Here is a 26,783-nt window from a genome sequence, read left to right on the forward strand (position 1 = left end):
TGAGAGAGAGAGAGAGAGAGAGAGAGAGCTGCATCTAGCCTGCTGCACAAAGGTAGCATTTATATTCATTGTTCTGCTCACTTTTGAACCAGGCCCCTGGCCACCACTGACATGCAGGCCTTGGAAGGTTGCTAAGAAGGGAACACAAGGTTCCACATTCCCGGCAATAGCAAATGCACTTCCACTGGCACCAGTGAAGAGATCTAGGCATCTTTCACCACCCACAGCCTGAACTGAGCCCGCTTCACAATTTCCTCTTCAACGGGTAGAAAACATGTAGGCAGTGCAGCAGGAACACTGGGTTAGTTAGCCTGATCCTCTGATTCAGCACAGCGTGTGGACAATTACATTGAAAAGTTGTGGGGGGGGGGTTTAAAGAACTCACGAATAATCAAAACATCTGTCAAATCTGAATACTCGAAACGTTGGATTTTGAACATGCAAACTATAATAAGCTACCTGGCATGCTGAAAAATTGCCCAGAATTCCATTTATGTTTCAGGGGCCAGGTTTCGATGCTTAGAAATTTTGGAGCTCCGGGTTAAGAGAAACCATGTAGTAAAAACCCTGGAAAACTTACAAGGGAAAGTTTTGCCAAACAAACACACACACACACAAAAAAAGGGGGGGAGGAATAATTTAGACCAAAAATGATCAGCAACGGAAATGATTTTAGAAGGCTCATGTTGGCCATATTACAGCTGCACAAATTAGAGTGTTAAAAGCAGCTGGCACCACATTGCAAAACCCCAGAAAGAGCGATGTTCTAATAATTAACATGGTGTGTAAACACTTAACACACACACTCATTACAAAAGCTGACATGTGATTATTGCAGTAAATAGAAGCACCATATTCAATTTGCGATGATTTATAGGTTCGGGCCTTTTATTCATGAACCACTGGAACAGCTGCTGGGTCTGTTCGTAAGAGAGTTTGGAGCACAGCTACCATGAATTATTTATTCCTGAGCTAGTAAGTAACACAAATACGTCTTTTGCCATCTCTTACTGAAAAGAAACATTTCACTTCTGTAATGCAGGGGTAGGCAACACAATGCCCGTCCAGATGTTGCTGAACTACAACACCCGCTGGCCCCATCTGTCATGGATGCTTTAGTTGAGATTCCTGCATTGCAAGGGGCTGGACTGGATGACCCTCAGGGCCCCTTCCAACTCTACAAATCTATATAGTGGTAAGGTAAAGGTAAAGGGACCCCTGACCATTAGATCCAGTCGTGACCGACTCTGGGGTTGCGGTGCTCATCTTGCTTTATTGGCCGAGGGAGCTGGCATACAGCTTCTGGGTCATGTGGCCAGCATGACTAAGCTGCTTCTGGCGAACCAGAGCAGCGCACAGAAACGCCGTTCACCTTCCCGCCGGAGTGGTACCTATTTATCTACTTGCACATTGACGTGCTTTCGAACTGCTAGGTTGGCAGGAGCAGGGACCGAGCAACGGGAGCTCACCCCATCGCAGGGATTCGAACCGCCAACCTTCTGATCGGCAAGTCCTAGGCTCCGTGGTTTAACCCACAGCGCCACCCGCGTCCCTCTATACAGTGGTACCTTGGTTTAAGAACAGCTTAGTTTATGAACAACTTGGATTAAGAACGCTGCAAACCCGGAAGTAGGTGTTTTGGTTTGTGAACTTTGCCTTACATGTTCCATTTGTAAATTGAGCCCCCCCGCTACTATGGGAAAGCACGCCTTGGTTTAAGAACGCTTTGGTTTAAGGATTAAGTGCGTAAACCAAGGCACCACTGTAATTCTATGAATAGGAGAACTTCTAGGAGAACATTTAATGGGGCACCCTTAAGTCTGCAGGCTTTAGGAAGGAGGCACAAGTCTCCGCCAGGGTACTAGAGCCCTCCCAACTCCTTCCCAAAGCCCAGTAAGCGCTTGCCCGGCTGTGGGAAGGAGGACTCTAGAACCCTGGCAGAGCCCTCATGCCTGCTTCACAGAGCTGGGCAAGTGCTTACCAGACTTTGAAAAAGCGCTCTCCTTGGTTGTACCTAAATCCACCTGTGTATACACAGAACTGAGCCCTAGCCAATTTGACATCACAGCCAACAAGGACCATGAGGCAGGCTTCTCTGCCCCCACCAGACCTCAAATGATGGGCATGGTCTTTCGTTCTACCTCTGGGGTGAATGCTATTCCCTCTCCAGGTTCCCCTTGCGCATTTTTAAAGAATGTGCAATACGTGAAAGCGCTTAAAGCCAGCATTAGATCTGAGGCTTACTGGGCACCTAAAATCTGTACTTATCTTACCGCTCATAAGCGATTATACTAACGACAAGCTGCGGCTCCAATACGCCCGGGCAAGCATTGCTAATGTAGCACAAGCTGTAAAAGTTCCATCTTTCACGCTTATTACTTAATTCAACACAGCTTCAGAACCGCACAACTCAAACGCTGCTGGCATAGCACGGTTTGATCTGGGCTTTCAGAAGTTCAACAGCCGCAGTTCTGAATTCCCCACGATTGCTTTAGTGGACTTTAAATCAAATCTCAGCAGGATAATTTATGGCCCTGTAAGAGGATGCCGACAAGTCTCCTTCAGTGGACAAAATGTAATTTAGAAGACAAGGCATTCACTATCCACACTGAAATATGCAGTAGGCTATCACTACTGTAACTGCAGCACAGCCAACAATGTCCTTGCAGCAATATTTTTGGCTTTCTGTGCAGTGGGGCTGATGTATGTGCAATGAAGGATGCAAGTTTACGGATTTAGGAGTCTGCTGTTTTTTTTATTTGAAAAAATACACCCCCCCTCCCCCAAAAAACCTCTGGAAATACTTGGATGACTTGTGCATTCTTATCCAACTGTGAAAGACAATGCCTCCCCCCCACCCCAAGATAGGATAGAATTGGTGCTTTTTTTCTGAGGGTACTCAGGGGTACACAGTACCGGAACCTTTTTTTCCCTAGGAGAAAAGCACTGGTTTAAAGTTACCTTTGCCTTTTAAAGTGTGCCACTTACTGTAACTTCATGGTGAATACTGGCACCTTTTTTCCTTAAAAAAAGAAGCACTAGATAGGATGATATTTAGGCTTCTATCCAATGCAGTGCTAAGCAACTGGATAGTTTGGTTAGAGCGTGGTGCTGATAATGCCAAGGTTGCAGGTTTGATCCCCTTACGGGACAACTGCATATTCCTGCATTGCAGGGGGTTGGACTAGATGATCCTCAGGGTCCCTTCCAACTCTACTGTTCTATGAACTGCCCTAACAGTGCACTTGCATGGCAAGACTTTCAGCCCTCTCCCTGCACCCCCACCCCAGTATAAAAGATTTGGGGGCATGCACTCCCATTGCACAAGTGCAAATCCTTGCACTGGTAGGGCAGTTACTTAGTACTGCATTGCTTGCAAGTGTTTCTGTGTGTTTGTGACGCCCAGCGAAACATACCAAACAGTGGCTCTAGACTCCTAGAGACTTTAGGCACAGGCCCGTGACCTATAAATGCAAACTTAGGTCTCTGAGCATATTAAGAGGGCAGATTAAGAGGAACAAGCAATCCGAGGCCCAGCACAAAAGACCTGGAGCTCCCCCTAGCAACATCTCTGTAAACGACACACTTTCTGAAGCAAGCAGTACTTACCTAAACCTAAGGAAGTGAGATGTTCAAACATAGTCCAGCTGTGATCATCCACATAATGGTTCTTTAGTATGAGCAACTGGCACAGATCTCTGGCTGTTATGTCACTTGGTACTTCCAAAGCTCTGCTAGAGTCATCCTCACTATATATTTTGATTACCTGTTAAAAAGGCAAAAGAAGATTAGCTGATGCACACAGACGTGTAAAATGTGAAAATGCTGGTTTCATTAGCAGGTGATTTTGTTTTATGCTTGCAGCATGGGGAGAACCTTCCTCTGTAACAATTGCTCTGTGTGCGATATTTGACGCAATTACTTCCGGTTTAAGAACCGTCTATAGATATAACTGGGGTGGGGGTGAGGAATCCAACAGATACATAAATATAGGCAGGAGCTATTTTTCTAGAAAAAGAGTTGCCGGAACTCACCCTGAACAACTTCCTTGTTCTCTTGAAATGGCATCGGCACCCACCTGAGATGTGCTGGAACTGAGTTCCGGCGAGTTCCGGCTGGAAAAAAGCCCTGAATATAGGTTGTCAATGATTTAAAACATGTGTAACATGGAAAAGTTGGGACCACAGGTGTGTACAGAGGCAACCCCCTTTGGCATTTATCCCTGATGGGAAGTACTGAGGAAGTCCTTTGCTTAAGTTCCTCTGGAGCTACTGTGAGTCAGACTAGATCAGGGGCTGCCAACCTCTGCGGGCCAGTGGGCACATTTGCGAACTGTAGAAACTATTACGGACCCCATTTGCCCCTAAATGGCACCCTATTCTACAGGTTACAATAGAATGTTTCTTTCAAACCTAATTTCATCAGGAGAAGGGATGAGCAAGGGGACCCTGTAGCCACTGGGGAAGACCTCTGTGGGCTACACACATGGAAACCATGTTGACAAGCCCTGCTCCAGATAATATTGTGCAGGATAATACCAATGACGTGACCCAGTATGTAAGGTGGGCTCAGATGTTCTAGCTTGGAGGTATTCAATTATGAAAGCATTGTTTTAAGAATGTCTAAATATCACTTCACCCTTTACCAACTTTCTAAAACTTTATATAATAGTACTAATTTACTATTTATACACCGACCATCTGGCTGGGTTTCCCAAACCACTCTGGGTGGCTTCCATCAAAAGATTAAAATACAATAGTCCGTCAAACATTTAAAGCTTCCCTAAACAGGGCTGCCTTCAGATGTCTTCTAAAAGTCTGGTAGTTGTTTTTCTCTTTGACATCTAGTGGGAGGGCGTTCCACAGGGCGGGTGCCACTACAAGAAGGCCCTCTGCCTGGTTCTCTGTAACTTGGCTTCTCGCAGGGAGGGAACCGCCAGAAGGCCCTTGGTACTGGACCTCAGTGTCTGGGCAGAATGATGGGGTGGAGACGCTCCTCCAGGTATATTGGACCAAGGCCGTTTAGGGCTTTAAAGGTCAGCACCAACACTTTGAATTGTGCTCGGAAACGTACTGGGAGCCAATGTAGGTCTTTCAAGACCGGTGTTACATGGTCTCGGCGGCCGCTCCCAGTCACCAGTCTAGCTGCCGCATTCTGGATTAGTTGTAGTTTCTGGGTCACCTTCAAAGGTAGCCCCACATACAGCGCTTTGCACTAGTCCAAGCGGGAGATAACCAGAGCATGCACCACTCTGGCGAGACAGTCCGCGGGCAGATAGGGTCTCAGCCTGCGTACCAGATGGAGCTGGTAAACAGCTGCCCTGGACACAGAATTGACCTGTGCCTCCATGGACAGCTGTGAGTCCAAAATGACTCCCAGGCTGCACACCTGGTTCTTCAGGGGCACAGCTACCCCATTCAGGACCAGGGAGTCCCCCACACCTGCCCGCCTCCTGTCCCTCAAAAACAGTACTTCTGCCTTGTCAGGATTCAACCTCAATCTGTTAGCCGCCATCCATCCTCCAACCGCCTCCAGGCACTCACACAGGACCTTCACTACCTTCACTGGTTCTGATTTGAAAGAGATTTGTTTTTATATTAGCAAAAATGCCCGTTATTACGAAAGGGTGCGTACGAGAAGAGAACACAAGAGATTGCATTCATTGCATCACTTTGTGAAAGCGGAACAACTCTGATGCGGAAGGGGATTTCTCCTCCCCCTCTGTCCCCCAAATCTGTGCTGGGGGTTCCCCTGCCAACTCTTTGGAGCACATTTGAGGATGGCACAGGGCACATGCAGGCTGAAGGAGGGGAAGTTGTTCTGCTCACACTTTTGTTGTCGATCACTGCCCTTTGCTGCAAGGGCCCTCCAAAGGGATATGACGAGGCATGTTTCCACCCATTGCCCTCTGTTTCAGCACACTGATACATGTGATCTAACATTTGCAAACAGAGAAGCGTTGCCTCCGTTGCGGAAAGCCGCATCATGTGTACCTCTTTAAAACACTTCAAAGCAGCAGCCCAAGCATTTCCCATCCTATCTTTAAAGCAATTTTTAAAACTCATGCATCTAACAACACACACACACACACACACACACACACACACACACATGAAATGGTAGAGGAGATTCAAATGCAGGACACAACTTGCAGGAAGAAAAGCTGTCTAGACCTCAGGAATCTTGGTATCAAGTTTAGTTTGTGGGATATTACAGAAAAACTCAGAACACACATTTACACATAATTCATCAAAGTCGCTTCAGTGCTGCATTAAAAAAAAAAAAAGTCTTTACTACCAAAGGTCTGTAAGCAATTCCTTATGTGCAGTTTCTAGGCTACAATTCTCTTCAATCTGCATCCACAAAAGAATCCAAATGTCCACTCAGTCAAGATTTACTGCTGGCAGAAATAACTGTTCGGTAGGCCGCCCAATATACTTCCAAGGCAAGTTAACAGTCTGAAGGTTAGATTCTGACCTTCTGGAAGCCTAATTTATTTGAGAGAAGACTAGGACAAAGACATGGAGCGCCGGTTTCCTCAATAGCAAGAAATCTGTTCCCTCTCCCCCTTTCCAAGGCAGGGAGTTCTGCCAAGGAAAGAGGATTATGAGCGCTGGATGCTGCTGGCCTTGCCAATTTCCTTGGTTACTATATGAAGAATATTCAAGTATTTGGAAGAAATGAGCAGAGGGGTTGGAAGAGAAATCAAAAATCTAAGTGGGGGCGGGGGACGGACGGCAGGGAGAGGTAGAAACCTCATCAAGCCAAGGAAGGTGGTAGGCATTGGCTCATTACCATGTTCTTGTTCAAGGGCATATAAAACATTTTCACTGATTGTGCCTTTTTCCATGCAATTGCTCCCATACAATATAGCTGTTAGCTCAGCTTTCCTTTTTAAAAAATGAAACCTCGTAAAGCTCCACGAAGGTCACTGAAAGATATCAGAAAAGAAAAAGGAAAGGAATCAAAGCACACGCTGCTGACCTTTGGATAAAAAAATGTGTGCACTTCAGCAAAAGGGTGCAGTGTTCTTTCTTATTTATTTGCACACTGTTTAATGCCAAAACAGGCTTCTAAGTGGTTTACAAAGTATTTAAAAAGTTACAAAGTTAGTTTCCTTTCCAGCATTTATATCCTATCCTTCATCATTAAAATGACCTCACAACAATAAAAATCACTTCAAACCAATTTTTTTAAAATTAAAAAAAAATCATTTTTTAAAAAAACAACTGCAATTTAGTACATAAATATCCCCACACCACCTCCATGGTCCAATGCACCTAAGACAAAAGGCCTGAATTAAGACAGGGGTTTTCAGCTAGCAATGAAAGATGGCCCAGTGTTGGCACCAGATTGACCTAAGAGGAAAGGGTGATCCAAAACTGGGGTGCCACTACAGAGAAGGCCTTTCCCCAAGTCCTAAACTGAAAGGCTTTTCTTGGTGATGGTATAACCAGAAGGACCTCCATTCACAAATCAAACAACATGGTATGTCCAATCTTACAAAGTATCATGCAAATGAATAAGAGGGTAACTTGAGCTCAGCACAGAAATCTGAGACAAATAACTAAGGATCTTGTCTGAAATTGCTTTCAGTTTGGGCATATACACACAAATACTTAGAGCAAACCACCGCCACTAACTGTAATGAAGTAAAGGAGTGAGGTATTATAGACTTGGGAGGATGGAGGTCAGGAGTAAATCAAACCCCGACTCTACAACAGAATGAACTGCTACATGTTATTTGCATAAGCGTAATCCAGAACATGAGAACCAAATACCACCGTCATCCAAGAAGCATACACACATTTTAAGAGGTCCGAATCCACTGCTTAAAATACTATCTTCCTCATTTTAACAGTGGTTTAGGTCTAGCAGAAGTTCACTAGGAAAGGCTGTCATCACATTAATTTCTCTTTTCAGGATTCTGCCTCTCTTTGAGGTCTTTCCAACTATAGCTTTGGTTTCAGTACAGCTCCCTGGATAACGGTACACATCGGCAGCACCCACAACCCATTTAAGCAGAAAATGGTGTGTTACTCCAATTTCCAGTGACACACATTCTAGTTTTTATCTTCAAACTTTTAAAACATAGCTGATACTGGCTGGAACAGAGTTCAGAATGAGCAAGTCCCTGATCTAAACCACACCACTGCCCATAACCACTCTGGCTGGCAGGGCTGTCAACTTTTGAATCAAGCCCTGTGCCTTTAACTGTGATCCAATTTGCAGCAGCTGGCAAGCAATATTGATCTCCACCTGGTGGGAAGCTTCGCCTGCTGGTTTCTGTAGATCAAAGGGAGGTTAAAGGCACAGGAGTAATCTACACTATTTTTTACGGTCAGCTAGCAATTCTACTAGGAGGCAAAGCACTATATTGCCTGCAGCATTTTGAACAGCTTACAAGATATACCGACCAACCTTGCAGGATTGTTGTACGGCCTGTGGAGTTTAAAACTGAAATCCTACGCAGTACACACTTACTTGGGAGTAAAACCCCATTAAACTCAAGAGGGCTTAAGTAAATAGTCATAACACAGTAATAGTATTGCAAGGGTGGGGGACATGTGCCCCTTCCAGAAATGGCAGGACTGCAACTCCCACCAGCGCCAGCTAGCAGGGCTAACGGAGAGGATAATGGGAGTTGTAGTTCGGCAAGTCTGCTCTAAGTTGTGAAGAGTGTCGGGCACATGATGCATTTGTACAATGGCACATTAGTACAACTTGCAAGCCAGACACTATTTGAAAAGACAGGGATGCTAATAAATTTGTGTATCACAGTGCAATGGTGCGAGTCAGTGCTGGATCTAAGATTCTGAGGGCCCTCAAGCACAGCAATCCCCAGTGAGCATCCCTTGCCTTCTAAGAGGTGAGCCATGGAATTGTCTTAGGCTGCATCTGATCTTGCATATCCCGTAAAGGTAAAGGGACCCCTGACCATTAGGTCCAGTTGTGACCGACTCTGGGGTTGTGGCGTTCATCTCGCTTTATTGTCTGAGGGAGCCGGCATACAGCTAAGTCGCTTCTGGCGAACCAGAGCAGTGCTGTTTTCCTTCCCGCCAGAGTGGTACCTATTTATCTACTTGCACTTGATGTGCTTTCGAACTGCTAGGTTGGCAGGAGCAGGGACCGAAAAACGGGAGCTCACCCCGTCGTGGGGATTCGAACCGCCGACCTTCTGATCGGCAAGTCCTAGGCTCTGTGGTTTAACCCACAGCGCCACCCTCACCCCGTACTAAATAGAAATGGCATGCCTGTTTGGGTGGAGAGCCTTCTGCTGGTTTGCGGGGCCTGGCAAAACCTCACTTCAACACCCTCTGGGTCCAACCTTGTTACCATCATTCATGTTCTGAAGTTTCAGCGGAACACAGCATTGGAAGTGAAGTATCCGGACATGTCCTCGAATCAGTTAACAAGCACTTGAATCATGTTTTGGGAGCGGGGTTATTTCGTGCGACTTTTATTTGAGAGATCTCATCATGAATGAAAACTGATTCCCACGTTACAAATATTACCCACCCCTCTTCAGCTTTTATGAAGATTCATGATTTCAAGTTCAGTAAAGGTAGAATGAAGAGTTTATGAACTTCTGGGGCTTTTCCTTCTCCTGAAATAAACTCTCGGCCTGTAACAGGTTAATGACAGGCAGAAATTCAGCACATACCGCTTTAAAACGTTTAAAAGCCCTGTTGAATGTTTTGGCTGGTTATTTCTGGTAAGCTTGGGAAAAATACGACTTGATCCCCAAGTTGTGCAGAAATAAACCAGCCAAAACATAAAACAGGACTTTTTTATTTTTTATGTATCTAAAACGCCTCCAGTTTTCACTGTGAAATGAATTATAGCAGCAATATATTTCACTGGAGTGGCTACAAGAACAGAAATCACCACACTTATAGACAGGGGAGGAAAGAATCTAACATTGCTTGCATAATCTTAATCAAAATACTAAAACCCCATAATAATAATAATTTTATTATTCATATGCCACCCATCTGACTGATTGCTAACTACTTCGTAGACAAGGGACTGCCACAAGCCAGGCCTCTTTTTTTAAAAAAATAAAAACTAATACTCTGTTGGGTCTTATAAACTACTTCGTTTCCAGTGACCATCTTATAGAATGTCAGTACATTTAAAACAACAGGAGTGGCTTTATCTACATATCAAAGCAGAAACAGCAGCAAGAAAAAGGCTGAGATGTGTTCGGGGTTTTTTTTAGTTATCCATTTATTTCAGTCATTTCCAACCTGCTGCCCAAGTTCCCAGGGCAACTGATGAACTGCATAATTTTGCAAGGGAGCACACATGCTAAATCCTCAGGAAGGCTGGAGATCCCACATTTCAATTAAGAGGAAAGGCAGCAATTTATGCACAGCATGCCTTCCGCACTGGATGCAATACTTACAGTCTACTTATGGGTAACTTCTGCTTCCAAAACAGAGACATGCCTGCCCTGCCCCTCAGCCTCCGAAGTCACCTACCCGTTTTTGCAGAACTATTGGAGTAACCACAGGCAAGGTCGCCCTTCTTCCGTACAAGCTCATTTCTGTCGGTCACAGGTAATTTAGCTGAGAAACTCTTGTCCAGACCACTTGCAAAATTAAGAAGACAAAAAAAACACTCCTCTGTGGATCAGCTCCCAGTCATCCACACCTTAATGAAAGTCGGTGCATAGAGACGACTAGCAAAGCAATAAAAGGCATGCTGTTTCAGTGAATCCACTCCTTCGGAAAGCCAATTAAGGATGACTCCCAGACAGAACTAGCCAATGGTAGGCCGATCGGGATACATGGGCAGGACTCCTCCTCTGTCCTTGGAAACACATTGCGATACTTCTGCTTTTTAAGTTTAAAGACCCAGGTTGAACAAGCATTTAAATCACTCAAAATCTCGTCTGCCCACAGTGCCTTCGCCGCTGCAGCGGGGAGTTGCATCTTACTCCTCTCCCAGATAGATTAATTGTTTCAGTTTGAAATGAAAGACACACACTCCTTACCTCCAAACTGTTATGCAACCCTTAGAAATGGCATGGATTGGAGCTGAAAATATAAGCAACGTGCATAATCCGGATCTGCTTTTTTATCAGACGAGGATATATTCCAACAACAAAGGGAGGGAGTTACATACTGCTAAACTGGTAATAGATTTGGTCCAGGAGAGTCAATTATCTTCCTGCGTCTCAGTTGCCAACTTACTTACTGAGCTGGTCACAAAAATAGGCCCCAAAATTCCCCACTTCCCATTTATGGCCAAGCCAGGGAAATTTCTTTTTGTGCCAATAAGGGCAGACAGTTAAATTGAAGCAGTAGCTTTGACAATGGGATATTTCTCTGGCCTTTTCTTAAAAAGAGGAGTGTCTATTGCACACTACAGGAAAATACACAACCATATTTTTATAGCACATCCCTGAATAGCTCATAGCTCCTTCAGCACTCAGGACTAGTAATCCCTGCCAAAACTGCTGTCGTGTTTTCTTGAAATAGCTGGAATGTAGCCAATGACAGACAATAGACAAGAGGGTTAAAAACACACCAAAAAAACAACCTCCAGGTCTCATTAGTTAGAAATTTTAAAGAATTAAGTCTTAATCAGTTACAAGGGAGGAAAGACCATGCCAATATATCCAATAACTCATTTCTTAAATACAGGCGCACAAACATGCTGGAGCATGTCTAGCTAACGTTATGAAGCTTATCCTTTTTTTATCTCGGTAAGCCATTCACAGAATTAGGTTTATAAATTTTGATGGGGACCAGACAAAAGCAGTAACCTGTGATCATGATCTGGCAGTCCTTAAACCACAACACAGGAACACAGTGTTACAAAACTTGGGTGTCTCCCCCTCTCTCTGCCAAGCACCCATGGGGGTCTCAGGCACTCACTCACACAGGGTCCGTGCTCCTTTGGAGAATGGAAGATGCTTCAGAGACTGTCATGGCTTTAAGAAATATGGTTTATTTACACCTTCAGTCTGCATGGAGGGAGTCCAGATGTGGTCATTTCATGGCAGCAGCGCAGGCAACCTCAAGCCTGTCCAAGATGGATCTCAGCTCTTCTTCCTCCCAGCAACCCTTGCCCCCCCCCCCCGGCAGTTACCCTGGCAATCTTCCAAATCTCCCGTCTCTGTTCACACCTGGGGCAAGGGGGAAAGGAGTTCTCTTGTATTGTTAATGTCCCTCAGCTATTCTAGCTCAGCCAGGTTGCTTTGCGTAAGCGAGCCCAGGAATTCCTTTGCAGCTTGCATTCTCCCTTCATATCACAAATAACCAAAATCCTAGCATTTATTAATTTCTAGGGTTTACCCTAAATCTATATCACCAGGAAGCTCCCTTTTATTGAGTCAGACCATTGGTGCATCAAGCTCAGTCTTACCTCCTCTGACTGGCAACTAACCAAGGTTTTAGATGGTATCTTTTCACAGCATTACCTGGAGACACCAGGGCTTGAACTCAGGACCTCCTGCATCTCCCCACTGTGGAAGGATGTCTGGATCCAGAATTGGCCTCCACAGTCACCTACGGACACACCTCTAAGACCATGGAAGATAATCTTACTCAGCAGCATGGATAACAGGGGCTCTACCAATGAACTATAGTCCTTCCCCATAGCCTTAATTCCCTAGTGATTTGCCTTGTGCAACAAAGAAAGGTGCAATGTGATAGAATCATTTTTTGCTCCATAACGCCAGTCAACAGAAGGCTGGGCAAATGCACAGGAAACTTTGGAGATTCAGCACTTCTCAGCTTTCTGCATTATTTCCCACCGCAAGCACAGTCTCTTACATTCTCTGCAAGAGATTTTTTTTATTTCAAGCATTTAAAATGTATGTGATCTTGTAATGTGAATTGCATGTCTTCTGGTAGCTGCTCAGCTAGTAATCACTCAGGGCTAGAAATACGCTTCATGGGACCCCTAACCATTATGTCCAGTCACGGATGACTCTGGGGTTGCGGCGCTCATCTCGCTTTACTGGCCGAGGGAGCCGGTGTTTGTCTGCAGACAGCTTATGGGTCATGTGGCCAGAATCACTAAGTCGCTTCTGGCGAACCAGAGCAGTGCACATAAACGCCGTTTTCCTTCCCACTTGCACTTTGATGTGCTTTCGAACTGCTAGGTTGACAGGAGCTGGGACCGAGCAACGGACGAACTGCCGACCTTCTGATCGGCAAGCCCTAGGCTCTGTGGTTTAGACTACAGCGCCACCCGCGTCCCTTTCATGCTATATGCTAGGTAACCGATTCTAAAAAGTTATGTTCATTAGCTATCTAGGAGAATTGACATGTAATATTCAAGCAGCTAGGGGTGATACTTAGTCTTCCAATTTCACCTCTATTTAGAGGTTATTTATTTAAAAAAATAGGACACTGCAGTCACAAAGGGGGTGGCAAACACCTTTAAAATATGTTCTTATTTGGCAGTATCTATAAACAGGCAAGACCTTCTTCTTTTCCTACTTCCTTCATTATACAATTCAAGCTGTGCTTTGATACCCACTTTATAATTTTATCCATTTCATTCACTCCTGATATTTAATTTTTCTTCTGACTTTATTATCAAAAGCCCCTTGTGTTGAACCTTTTGGTTAATGCTTGTTTTTCCCTTCGTGAACACTCTATGGCATTACATGTTGTTGGCCTCCATCTGTCTCAAGAGACAATGGAGTTCACCTCTACAGGGGGGAGTCAAACAGCTATCTTAGCAGCACTGAAGTGACCTCCCCAGTGCACAAGCCTGTACAGTGCGTATGGAGCTCCTGGGCTCAGCCTCGTCCACATTTCAGATCAATAAAGTGAAACCAGAGCTATGACAACTCTAGTCTCCAGGCTTCTGTGACATCCCATCAGCTCAACCAATGACTAAAGAGAAGTCATTCACTTGTAGTTAATACACAGCACATACACTTTAGGAGTTGCGGGAAATCAGGAGTTTCCTACTAGCAAATCCACATACTTGTTGTGGTAGTTTGATGCTTCTAGAAGCCCCAACAAGTCCAAAATGCAGTGGCTAGGCTACTAATGGATGCAGATGGCTGATAGCATGTAACATGTCTGCACTGGCTACTCATATATTACCTGTCCAGGTTCAAGGCTCTTGTGTTGATATACAATGGCCTGAACAACTTGGGTCCAGGATACCTTCAGCACCATCTGGATCACTGAGATCATATAGACCAGTGTTTCCCAACCTTGGGCCTCCAGCTGTTTTTGGACTACAACTCCCATCATCCCTAGCTAGCAAGACCAGTGGTCAGGGATGATGGGAATTGTAGTTCAAAAACAGTTGGAGACCCAAGGTTGGGAAACACTGAATAGACCACCACTGTTGGTTTTCTCCCCAAGTTACAAAGGCTTGTCTAGCCTCAACCAGAAGTCAGGTGTTTAGTGTCACTGGTTGCATGCTGTTGGAATGCTCTTCCAGCAAAGATTCAGCAGGCATCCTTGCTTCAGACTTCCAAGACTTTGTTTTATGCCAATAGGCCTAAGTGGTTGTTCAGACTTTTATTGAGTAGCCAATCAGTTTAATGATTGTTCTGCACTGCTTTTAATGGGACCAAAATTTAGAAGGATAGTCAGATATAGGACCCTGGGTGCTGCTCTCTCAAAGCTTTCCCTGGTTTATTGCAACTAGGGAAGAAAATCAATGTTCCTCAAAAAGCATGCATGTTCGAGCAAATAGTCTATATGCAACAGCATCTTTGATTGTGAAAGATGGGGAACTGCTTGCAGACCCAGCCAAAGTCATTAAAAAAAAAAAATCTGGCTTGGAGGGTCAAACATTTGCTCCTTGTCAAATTACCTTTACATCAGAAGCCATAAAGCCAAATACAGCACAGCAATTCTCAGTTTGTTGCCAAAGTAAAGAGATGCTCAGCTCCAACCTTGGCTCATATCACTACATTCAAGCAGCAGCAAATCCATAGTAACAATATAATCACTTTCAGCATTAGACTAAATACCCATTTGCTTTATTATCTTGAGGCTTAGGCGCAGAATCTGGGGCTGCTTTGTTTTGGAAATTTCCACAATACAACCTCTGCTCTGCTGCAGCTCGTGGAATGAAGTTCCCTTCTCCTACACTAGAAATCCAGTGCCTTTAGTATTTAATCATTTCAGCTATCATTGCTAATGAAACCGAGTCAGAAGAAAGTCCCAATGCTCTCTGTGTGCTCAGTCCAACTGAGCTCAGCATCTCACTGAACTGTCAGATGAATACAGCTCTGTATAATACAATACGCAACAAGCCCAGTGCTCTCGGGAAGCTGCTTCCCTAATGGCTGCCCTAGACCTCTTGTGATGGGCAGGTGGATCTGGGGTCCCACCTCCTGTGATAATGGTTCTATTATCACAGAACCATAGAGTTGGAAGGGACCCTGAGGATCATCTAGTTCAGTGTTTCCCAAACTTGGGTCTCCAGCTGTTTTTGGACTACAACTCCCATCATCCTTAGCTAGCAGGAGCAGTGGTCAGGGATGATGGAAACTGTAGTCCAAAAACAGCTAGAGACACAAGTTTGGGAAACACTGATCCAGTCCAACCCCCTGCAATGCAGGAATATGCAGCTGTCCCATATGGGGATCAAACCTGCAGCCTTGGCATTATCAGCACCACACTCTAACCAACTGAGCTATCCAGGCTCATGTTAACAGACCTGGCTTACCCTAAACAATCCTGGGAACTGTAGTTTAAGGGTGTTGAGAGTTCTTAGGAGACCCCTATTCTCCATGCAGAGCTACAATTCCCAGATGTGTCAAACTGCAGTGTCTAGGTGAACCAGTGATCCATCAGACATTGCTGGACTCACATCAGCTCCAGACAACATAACCTAAGCTCAGAAATAATGGAATTTGTTGTCCAATAATATCTTAACAGTCACAGGTTTCCCATCATTTTGTTAAGACAACAAATCGTTTTCACGGCTTTCCTGGTATACTGCTTTAAGCACTTGCAAATATGAAAAGTGAGGCATGGGTTGTTGTTTTTAGGAATGTCTCTCCAATGTTTGCTAGAATTTCTATATCCTCATTATCACGGGCTTGCAGCTATTCACAGCTCTGAGCTCTCATAAACACAGCATCTTAACAGGCTATTTGTAGCTCATGGGATCACCATACACCTTGGGCTTGCAAGATTTTTCTTTTTCTTTTTCTTTTTCTTTTTCTTTTTCTAAGATGGTAGCTGACTTTCTGTCGCCAGACCTTGACACCAACATATCAGTGACAAGTTCAGTTGATGGATGTTGTACATATATGGCTATTTGCTTGTTAATTAAAAGAATCTCTTCTAAATTACTACATAAAATCTGGAACTTCATGTTGAAGACAACACATATGGTACCATGAGTGAAATGCTTTGTGGGAAGGTACACACCGTTTCCGTGTGCTGTGCTGGCTCACCAGATGCAGCTTGTCACGCTGGCCACGTGACCCGGAAGTGTCTGCGGACAGCGCTGGCCCCCGGCCTATAGAGTGAGATGGGCGCACAACCCTAGAGTCTGTCAAGACTGGCCCGTATGGGCAGGGGTACCTTTACCTTTACCTTGGAATAGTTGAGGGTTCTGTATCCTTTATCTTTTTCGCATAAGAGAGGTGAGGAATGGAAGTGGGAGAAGTTTAAAACAGCCATTTTTAAAATTTATTTCAGTGTCTTTATTTCAGTTACCTTCTTGCTATACTCAAAACAATGGCAGAAGTTTGAGTATAGCAGGGATGGAAGAACACTGAGACAAAAATAGTGGCTTTAAATAATGGCAGAGGTTTGAGTATAGCAGGGATGGAGTAATGCTGAAGGTTTTTTTAAAAAAACAAGCAAACCAGTTTTAACAAGGCGAAATAGCAGAGAACGGTACAATATAGAAGCTCAGGCCACAAAGTTAATATCACAGTGGGTGCCCTAAATATGCAATGCACTCCCCAAAGAAATTTGCCTGGTGCCAACAAATGCATTGGCTGCCTATTGTCTTCCAGGCCTAATTTAACATGTTAAAATTTAAGGTGACCTGTCTGAGTTTTAAGATCTGCAGGTGAAGTTTAAGATCTACTGGTGGTCCCCATGCCTAATGAAATATGTGAGGCAGAGACCTGTTGGACAGGCTCTTTCTGAAGTGCCTCCCTTGCCTTTTGAACAACCTCCCTTCTGAGGTGTGCCTCACTACAACATTCATGTCATTTCACTGACAGGAGAAGATGCACTCCTTGCCTAGGCCTCCAGGGAGGAGCAAGGGGCATTGGGCATTTGATTTTTTTTGCTGCTGCTGATTATATTTGTAGCTGAAGTCTGTATTTTGCTCTGAAGTTGTTTAATTTTATTGTTTAATTTTTTGTTTGAACTGTGAAGATTTCCACCCGGTGACATTTAGGAGAAGGGCAGATTATAAATACCTTTAGTAAGTAAATGAATGGCCCATAAATGGCCTTGTGGGACATCTTTGGGAGAAGAAAAGGCTCAGGAGTAAACCCTACACAAATCCAGAGTGGAGTCCCCGAGGCGGTTGGTTGGCACTTTGAGTGCCTCCTTCCCACAACTCCTGCAGTCAAGCTGGTGGTTTCCTTTGGACCACACCAGCAAGGCCAAGAGGGAGGTCTTGTCATCTGGGCAGCCCAAGGCCTCCATACGCACTGCCCAGGATTGGTCACTTCAGTGCTGCTAACGCAGCAGTTTGACTTGACCCCTGGAGGCACATTCCATTGCCTCTTGAGACAGATGGATGCCAACCAATCAAAAGGTACAAACACCCTCTCAGATCAAGGAGTAAAGAATCCAAGACCAGCCAAGTTATTTTGGCACCTGAAACATGACACCTTCCTTTCATAGAATCATAGAATTGTAGAGCTGGAAACGACTCTAAGGGTCAACATGTGCAAAATCAGCTGCCCAAAGCTACCAATTTGCTGCCAGGTAAAAGCTCCTCACCCCTGCTGCTCCTTACACGGTACACCATTTTTAAAATAAAAACCAACAAGTAATTTTGTCAGCACCATACCTACACTTCAATAAGTTCTCAGCACATTTTCTATTTTTATTTCTCATCATCTAAACTGCTCAAGCTCACCAAATGTATTTGCAAGACTGAACAATTAAGCAAAGTACTTTCTCTATTATAAGAATGTGAAAATATTCATGCACTTCATGGCCACAGCCTATTCAGGCAACAGTGAAGAGAGGGAATCGGGTGTGAAAGGCAAACTCCCTTAACGTAAGGAGCAATCACTAGAAATCTGAAGTTCATAGGCCATTTATATTTTTAAAAATATTCACTAGAAAAGTAGCCACTTAGCTAGGTCAATGAACTCTGGGATCTTGTCATGTTTGTTTTCCAATTAAAAGAGAGAGAAAGAGAGAAATGAGAGACTATGTATGTATCAATATGAGAAACCTCCAGAGCAGGGGTCTGCAACCTTTAAGACAAAAATAGCCACTTGGACCCGTTTCTGAAGAAAAAAAAACCTGGGAGCCGCATAACTAACGCACACACCGCCCCCATGCGACGTCACAGCCAGTACAGCGCCCGCCACAGTGGGGAGTGTTGGGGCACACAATGCGCCTCCTCCCCTCGCTAGTATCCGCCCCGGAGCCGCGGCAAAGGTATAAAAGAGCCACAGGTTGCAGACCCCTGCTCCAGAGGATCTGGAAGATTTCAGAAAAATCTGTTGTGCTCTTTTTTGCAGAGACATTAGGCAGCAATGCTCTTCTATGACCATCTAAGTTTTGCAAGCCACCATCCCTTATAGTTTTATCAATTCCCATGCAAATACGAAACATAATGGCAGGCTACACAGAAGTTCCTGCCAATCTTTGTAATCAACCCAATGCATGCAAGGTCCCTTGGAACTTGTTGGAACAAGGTACCTTGGAACAGCAGCTCCATGTGATGGGCCTAACTTGTGATTCCTGCTCACCCTACTTTATGAAAACCTAAGGGGGGAAGAACAGCCCAATGGGGGACTGAGCATGCTCAGAATGCTGAGTGAGATCACATGGCTGAATGGCTGGAACCCTGAACAGGAGCGTTCCACACTGCAACATTTTGTTGCAGGTCCCACCTATTCTAGCTATCCCATAGTGGTTCCCACATAAAGATGACCTGATCCAAAATCCCACATAGGAACCTGCCTTTTACAGATCCATGCCATTGATTCTTCTAGCTTAGTATTGTCTACACTGATTGGCAGCAGCTCTCAAGGGTTTCAGGCAGTCCCCCCCCCCCAGTCCTTTATTCTTTATACTTTATTGTCACTTGTACAACTTGTATGCAGTGAGATTACATGAGCACCCCCCACTCAGCTCTCTTATTCTTAATTCCCCTCGTTTACTGACGCACACCCACCAAACCCGAAAGTCAGTTGCCCTGTTCATTCAGCAGCCTAACAGCCCACGGATAGAAGCTGTTCTTTACCCTGTTGGAGCGACTAATCATGCTTCTGTATCTTCTGCCTGAGGACAGGAGATCAATAAAGTGCCGGCCAGGGTGTGAATCATCTCTGAGAATTTTCCTCACTCTCCTGAGGCAACGTTCTTCCACAATGTCATCCAGTGGATTCACGGAACAGGCCATAATATCTTGTGCTGTATTCACCACCCTCTGTAGGCACTTCCTATCAGTTGATGTCAAACCAGCGTACCACACCGTGATGCAGTTTGAAAGGACACTTTCTATTGTGGACCGGTATAAGGAGATCATCAAATGTTGATTGACATCGTTCTTTCGCAATACTCTGAGGAGATGGAGTCTCTGTTGGGCTTTCTTAACCACCTGGGTTGTATTGATTTTCCAAGTAAGGTCTTCACTGAGATAAACTCCTAGGAATTTAAAGGAAGAGACTCTCTCCACACAGCCCTCCCCGATGTACAGCAGAGCTAGTCCTACCTGGAGATTAAACTTGGAAACTTCTTCATGCAACGCAGTTGAGTTGCAATCCTCTCCTACATATCCCTGCCCCCATGTTGTTGCTTTAAATCCTTCTTGAGGCTTGGCTGCCATTATGCAAAAGAAACATGGCTAGCATAGTCAACCCAGGACTAAAATAATAATAAGACAATTCTGTTCTTCTTACCTCAAGTCAAATATTATACTTGCCATGAGTTCCAGACTTCACACTGAAGGGTTGGGGTGGGTGAGGGCAGAGAGCAACAATCTGTATCAAAAAAATGTCCTGTACCATACATTCTTTCAAAGTTCCCAGTATTTGGCTACATTCTAGCATTAGTCAGCACCGAGGTTCAGTCAACAGTTTTTCTAAAATAAACCATGGGGTTTATTTGGTCTAATGCGATGAAATTATCTACAAATTATGAACAACTAAGAGTGAGATAAACATGCAGAGAAATGTTTCCGCAGAAGAAAATGTTCCTGGCTTTAAATACCCTTGAGTTTTGTTTTGGCACTTGCAATCGTGTTCCAAGGTAGCCCACTTTGCCTTGAACTGTTTATTGTGAGGAAGTCACGGCTAGCTTATCTTTGACCAAAGCAAGATTCATCCTTCAGCTGCACATTTACCTTCTATCCCCCCCCCTCCCGCTGATTTATTTTAATTCATTGTGTCCCAAAGCAACCGACGTGCCGCTGAAAATAGAGGCATATTGAAATACGGCTGTGCAGGCCCCAATCCCCAAACAGTGAGAGTTCCCAAGGGTCTGGGCACATTCCTTGGGTTAGGCCTCCCTGGAAGGAAGGTCATGGCTGTGGTGCCTTTGTGATAAATGGCTCACAGCATTAACACTCCCCACAGATCTTGTTCCCTCAGGGGCCCTCTCCAAGCCATAGGTTTGGATTCTGCAGAAAGAGCAAGCCAGGGGTCTGTGTCTCTTCCAGCTCCCAGATACCACACTGACCACCAGCCCTATTGTTATTAAAGTCTCCAATGACATCATGTCCCATCCCCCAAATCTCCATAAGTTTCTATGACTCAACATAACAAACACAGCATACTTGGCTGACAGGTCTGAGCATTTTGGCAGCTTTTTCTTCGAGGGAATATAATCCTGGGGTTATAAAATCACGGGCAAGATCCCAAAGATGATATCTAGACTTAACTCCCCCCCCCCCAACTCACAATATCTTAAGAATCACCTCTTCCTATTAGAACTGACCTGGACCCTGCGCTTGTCATCTGAGGCCCTTCTCTATGTCCTCCGTGCCGATTGTGGAATGCTCTCCCCAGAGAGGTTTGCCTGGTGCCATCACTACATGTCTTTAGGTGCCAAGCAAAAACATTTCTCTTTACCCAGGCCTAAGGCTATTAAATATGGCAGTCGCTTAACTGCTCTTTTAAGCCTTGCTGCTGCCTGCCAGAAGTTTGGACTTCACCCACAGAGTTTTATCCAACGCGGGAACGTTCCATCAGGAAAAGGATTTCTGCTTGCTCAAGAGAATGTTCTCCCCGCTTCCCCCCTCGCCAATCCTCCCTTAAGATTCTAATGTAGACTCACTAATTCCTATGTACTGCAATTCTAGGCACGCTTACTAAGAAGTTCTACTTCATTCCATGGGATTTACTTCTAAATAAATGTGCAAAGAGTCGTCCTTTACCTGAGAGTAAGCCTCAGTGAAGAGACTGAGAAACAATCCACAGAAAGGCAAGATAGATGGAGATCCCTCACAAAAGACTTCATCAATAACTGTACACTAGCCTTCACATTTTGTATACCTTCCAACATTATGAGATTTTGTTTTAAGAAAACTCTTCCAACTCTCACCAAGTCACACTTTACACCTTCAAGGACTCTGGAAGCATTTGACCTGCTTTTAACTAATCCCTTCATTTTTGAGAAGTTTTTGCTTTCGCAATCCAATGTAACCAAGCTGGACTTTCTAGGCAACTTTCCACTTGTATACATTGAATTTGATCTCGCAGTTATCACTGTTGCCAGTGAGTTCAACAGCACTTCTAGCTCGAATCTGATCCAGGGCACCGCTTGCGACAGGGTCCCCTCTGGCTGTTTCCACAACCCACTGTTTCAAAGCATGTGTGGTATGCTCTTTTTTGTTGTAAACAAAACTGTACTTACCAATGAGAGGGTAGCTGAAAGCACATTCTATCTCAGCAGTGTCAGCAAGCATGTGGATGTAAACATTATATACCTGGGCTTCCAATGTTTTTTTCACAATTAACTTGAATTAACTTTATCAGTCATGGGACAAGAGGACAGGTCTTCTGTGGGCTAGTTGCTGGTTTAAGATCAGGAAGCAAAGAGTAGAACCAACTTTGGGAAGCAGATCCAAGGTTTTGCATTGGGACCTGTGCATTTTAACTTGTTCCTAATTGACCTAGAAGGAGCGAGCAGTTTGCTGGTAACACCAAATAACTCAGGGCGGTAAAAGCAAAAGGGGATTGCAAAGAGATCCAAAAGCTTCTCTTCAAAATGGGTGAATGGCCAATTAAATAGCAAATAAGGTTCAGTTTAATTAAGTATAAAGGGATGCAAATTGAGGCAATCAGAAAGGGGCTGTGGTAGCTAAGTCAGGAAAGAAGTAATTCCATGTGCAGCAGCTGCAAAAATAGCAAATTCCATGCTAAGGATTATTAGCGGAGAGACAGTAAACCAGATAGCAAATAATATTTTTGTTAAACAAACCTATGATGTAGCCACATTTGGAATCTCCTTTACAGTTGTTCTTCTCCTGTCCCCAAAAGTTGGAAAAGGCACCGAAAGGGGAAACTAAAATAATCAGGGGGCTATGATACCTTCCTTATGAGGAAAAATTAAATCAATTTACAAAAAGGATGACAAATAAGAAAGAGCCATGCTGTTGCAATAGGGTTTCAAATACCAGTTTCCCCTAAGAATTTGTTTATTTATAATAAAATCAGAACTGAGGGCTAACTTACATTGTTACTGTAACAATTATGGCAGGCATAGGCAAACTCGGCCCTCCAGATGTTTTGGGACTACAACTCCCATCATCCCTGACCACTGGTCCTGTTAGCTAGGGGTGATGGGAGTTGTAGTCCCAAAACATCTGGAGGGGCGAGTTTGCCTATGCCTGAATTATGGCAATAGTTCTTCCCTGCCATGGGTCAGGAGTCAGCTTTGCCTGCTGAACAGCAGCCTGAAGGGGGAGAAGGCAGAGTGACTCCACCTGCAGCTGATCAGCCATCAAGGACACAGAGGAGGAGGCGCAGATGAGAACCAGCTGGCTTCAGTCTTCTGAAGCAGAGCTTCCAGCAGCAGTCAGATGCTGGTAACAATGCCTGTAGTTCTTGGCCCTGTCTTGCTGCTTCTTGCTCTCCCTTGGCTCTGTGATCATCTGGATTCCCTGGCCTCTGGGCAGGACATCGTGGTAGCAGTTTCATAATATTCGGCACGGCAATATATTGCAGAGCACAATGTGTGTGTGTGCTATGTACAAAACCATGATGTGGGAAAAACTGGCCATTGCTTCTCTCATGATTCCTGCTGCCCCTGTTGCAACAGTTGTAACAATAGGTTAAAAGTAAATGAAAATGGATCCGTGTGGTTTTTTTTACCCCTAAGTAGTGGCAGTCGCCAAGACATCACCCTGTTCGCCTCTACATAGCTCCATCCTTATTTCAGACATCATGATATATCGGTATAGCGTGATGTTGAAAACCAGGCATTGTTCAGCCCTAATCAGTATCCCAGATGGTTGTTCCCTACTTCAGATCTCCTGCTATCATTAAATTAATAAAAGTAGCCCAGTTCACCCAAGCTTATTTCTCGCCTCCTTATTTCCCTAGGCGATCACAAAGCTTTACTGAATAAAGATATGATTAAGAAGAGTGTTGAAGGTGTGAGGAATCTAACAGTCTATATCTGGGATGGGGAACCAGCAGGACTCTACATGTTGCTACAGACTATAACTCCCATCATCCATTGGCTGTGCTGATGGGAGTTGGAGTCAACAGCATCTGGAGAGATAACAGTGTCCCAACCCTGGCCTACGACATGGGAGATTTGTATAGGCAGAAGGAAGCAAAGGAGTCTAACATCAAATTCAGTGAAACTCACCATTCAAACAGAATAGATATTATTATTATTACTACTACTACAGTGGTACCTTGGGTTACATATGCTTCAGGTTACATACACTTCAGGTTACAAACTCTGCTAACCCAGAAATAGTGGTTCAGGTTAAGAACTTTGCTTCAGGATAAGAACAGAAATCGTGCTCCGGCGGCACAGCAGCAGCGGGAGGCCCCATTAGTTAAAGTGGTGCTTCAGGTTAAGAACAGTTTCAGGTTAAATACGGACCTCCGGGACGAATTAAGTACTTAACCCGAGGTACCACTGTACTACTACTACACTGGAAGCTTGCGGCAGTGAACAAACAAGAAAACATTTACTGTGCTAACTGCAAAAGCAAAACAAAATCATTCAATATTTTGAATGTGTTCATTTTTATGTACTGGAGTAGTTTTCTCAACAATCTGAGGAAAAAAACATCATTTTCTTTTGCACTTTAACTGTCAGAATTGAGTAAGGCTTACCTGTTTTATCCTGGGATTTGCCTTGGGCAACAGGCTGGCTGACAAAACAGATGTAAACGGAGAGCAGCAAAGCTCTGGGAAGGGATTTGGTATGGATGGGATTTCTAGTACATCAAGTTCTGTCTTTTTCCCCCTACGTTGAGAGATAATAATATATAATTCATACAAAATAATTCTCTAATTCCAAGCTAAAATGCAAAAAATACAAGAAATGAAAAATGTTTGTGAAGGGAAAAATGTAAAGCTGAAAGACACAGAGATTTCATTAGGCAGACTTTAAAGGTAGCAAGACTCTGAATATCAGGGTCATGGGTTCGAGCCCCATGTTGCGCAAAAGATTCCTGCACTGCAGGGGGATGGACTAGATGACCCTCGGGGTCCCTTCCATATCTACAGTTCTATGAATCTATGAATTCAATAAGCACCAGTTATATTGTCTTTTCAGGGGCTACTGAACACCCGTTCCCTTCCAGCAATCCTTTTAAGTCTATTTTAAGTGTATCCTAGATTGGATATAAACTTATTTTTACATGTTTTTACTGCTGGTGATTTTATGATTTTTAAATTATTAATTACTTTGAGATGTTTCATGGGAAGTTATTCATAAATGGAATGAAATTAAATAAGTAAGCAAATAACCTAACTAGGCAGTTGCTGCTCAATTCTGCCCGATGAAGAGTTCTGTGCACTTTCAAAGCTTGTACAGTCACTCCCAAAACCTGATCCGCTAAAATATCTCATAGATTCTGGGAAATAACTTTCCATAAAGGAAACAGTAATTGCTTCTGTCACAAGAACAGTGCTAGAATTTTGGCTATCGTTGGCCACCATTTCTCATTAATGACTTAGCCAATTCAAAGTCAAAATAATGCAGGTTCAGGGGCGAGACAAAAATCTTAAGCACCATGGAACAATTTCCAGTGATGTCTTCTGGTTTGGGTAAGCTTGAAGTTACAGTCTTAATCCTTAAAGGAATTATATTGTAAAAAGTTCAAGTGAAACCAACCATAGTTAATCGTTAACTGATGAGGATCACAAACATTCTGCTTGATCTCATGAAGTGAGATCCACCAAGTTCAATGGGGCTCATTCCAAAATATGACTGCATAAAAGGGCAACTTTAGACTTGCATACTTACTTTGGGTAAATCCCATTTAAATTCAAATTAATATGAACACAATCCAGGGCTAGCCCTAGTATGAACCAGTATAAGAGAGCTAGTTCAGGAGGCAAATAATACAAGGGACTCCCATTGATGGTCAGCAAATTTTGGCACCATTCAAATGTTATGTTTCACATCACAAAATGTCTTGGCAGGGATCAGGAGTGACATTTCAGGTAATCTCAAATGCATTGTTTAAGATCTTTTTCCATTAAAGCTTTTAGAACAATAAAAACACGCAGTTGTTCTGATTACCCATTAGCATCAGCACCATAAATACTGACGATTCTGCTTTAAAGTTACTCTTTAACTTTCCTGCTGCTCTTTACCTACTAGGCATCTGGAACATTTATGGCCCATATGGAAAGTTTCTGCATTTATTAATTTCATAAATAAGCAGACAGTGAAAATTCAACAGAATCATTTCTTCTGCCTTTTCACATGTACGCAATTATAAATCCATCTGACTACTTTACTACAATACAGCCTCAATAAATTAAAAAAACAACATAGAATTTATATACTGCTTGATTGCGAGAAATCTCAAATGTCAAATACACAAATGTCTCCATATATAAATAAGTCTGTATAACCCATCTAATTTAAACAGTCAAAATGCAAGTCTAAAGAGAATGCTACTGGAAGAACCTGGGTGTTTTCAGACTGCCACTTTTTCATGGGGGATTCAATCACATACCAATAAATTCAGGTTGCAAAGTTAAAATTGATTTGACACTCATCTACTGTTGTGTATGCTGATGGGTTCGGTTGGTGCTTTTTGGTCCAGTTGGCCTCCTGTAGTTTTTGCCCCATTCTAGCTGCTGGGTGGAGCTTTTCCATCAATCTAGTTATGTTATAATAAAGCAAGGTTTTGTTTGAAGGCCTGGGGTATGTACAGTATTGTTTTCTCCCTGAACCAACACAACATCCACAACCATTCTCCCCCCACAACACACAAGTCAGACTTTTTGCAATAAGGAAATGCCTTGTGCCTTATTTTGCAATATGGGAAAAGCCCTGTAAAGTGGAATAACACAAGTTGCTTGGTGGAATATCGTCTCATCTCCCCACACACATATCAGAATGAATGCTCCATAGGTAGCAAATATCACCTGATCTCCCCAAGAAGTTCAGTGCAAACAAATCAGGTGGTCTGGAAGCAGCCCCAGTCTC

General features: G+C 43.8%; 1 protein-coding gene across 2 annotated transcripts in view; it reads right to left on the reverse strand.

The window, feature by feature from the left end:
• The window catches only part of GRB14 (growth factor receptor bound protein 14), a 44,330-nt gene that overhangs the window by 15,717 nt on the left and 1,830 nt on the right, over positions 1 to 26,783 (reverse strand). The window contains exons 2-3 of one of the 2 annotated variants that reach the window (XM_028747362.2): positions 24,449 to 24,581; positions 3,610 to 3,766 (exon numbers count right to left, since the gene is read on the reverse strand). In XM_028747362.2, coding sequence (XP_028603195.2) covers positions 3,610 to 3,766; positions 24,449 to 24,581 — 290 coding nt within the window. Of the gene's footprint in view, positions 1 to 3,609; positions 3,767 to 10,484; positions 10,907 to 24,448; positions 24,582 to 26,783 lie in introns of those variants that run through there. The other variant, XM_028747376.2, reaches the window with a different exon arrangement.

Source organism: Podarcis muralis, chromosome 1 (assembly GCF_964188315.1).
Source record: "Podarcis muralis chromosome 1, rPodMur119.hap1.1, whole genome shotgun sequence".
In the NCBI taxonomy this organism is placed as follows: Eukaryota; Metazoa; Chordata; class Lepidosauria; order Squamata; family Lacertidae; genus Podarcis; species Podarcis muralis.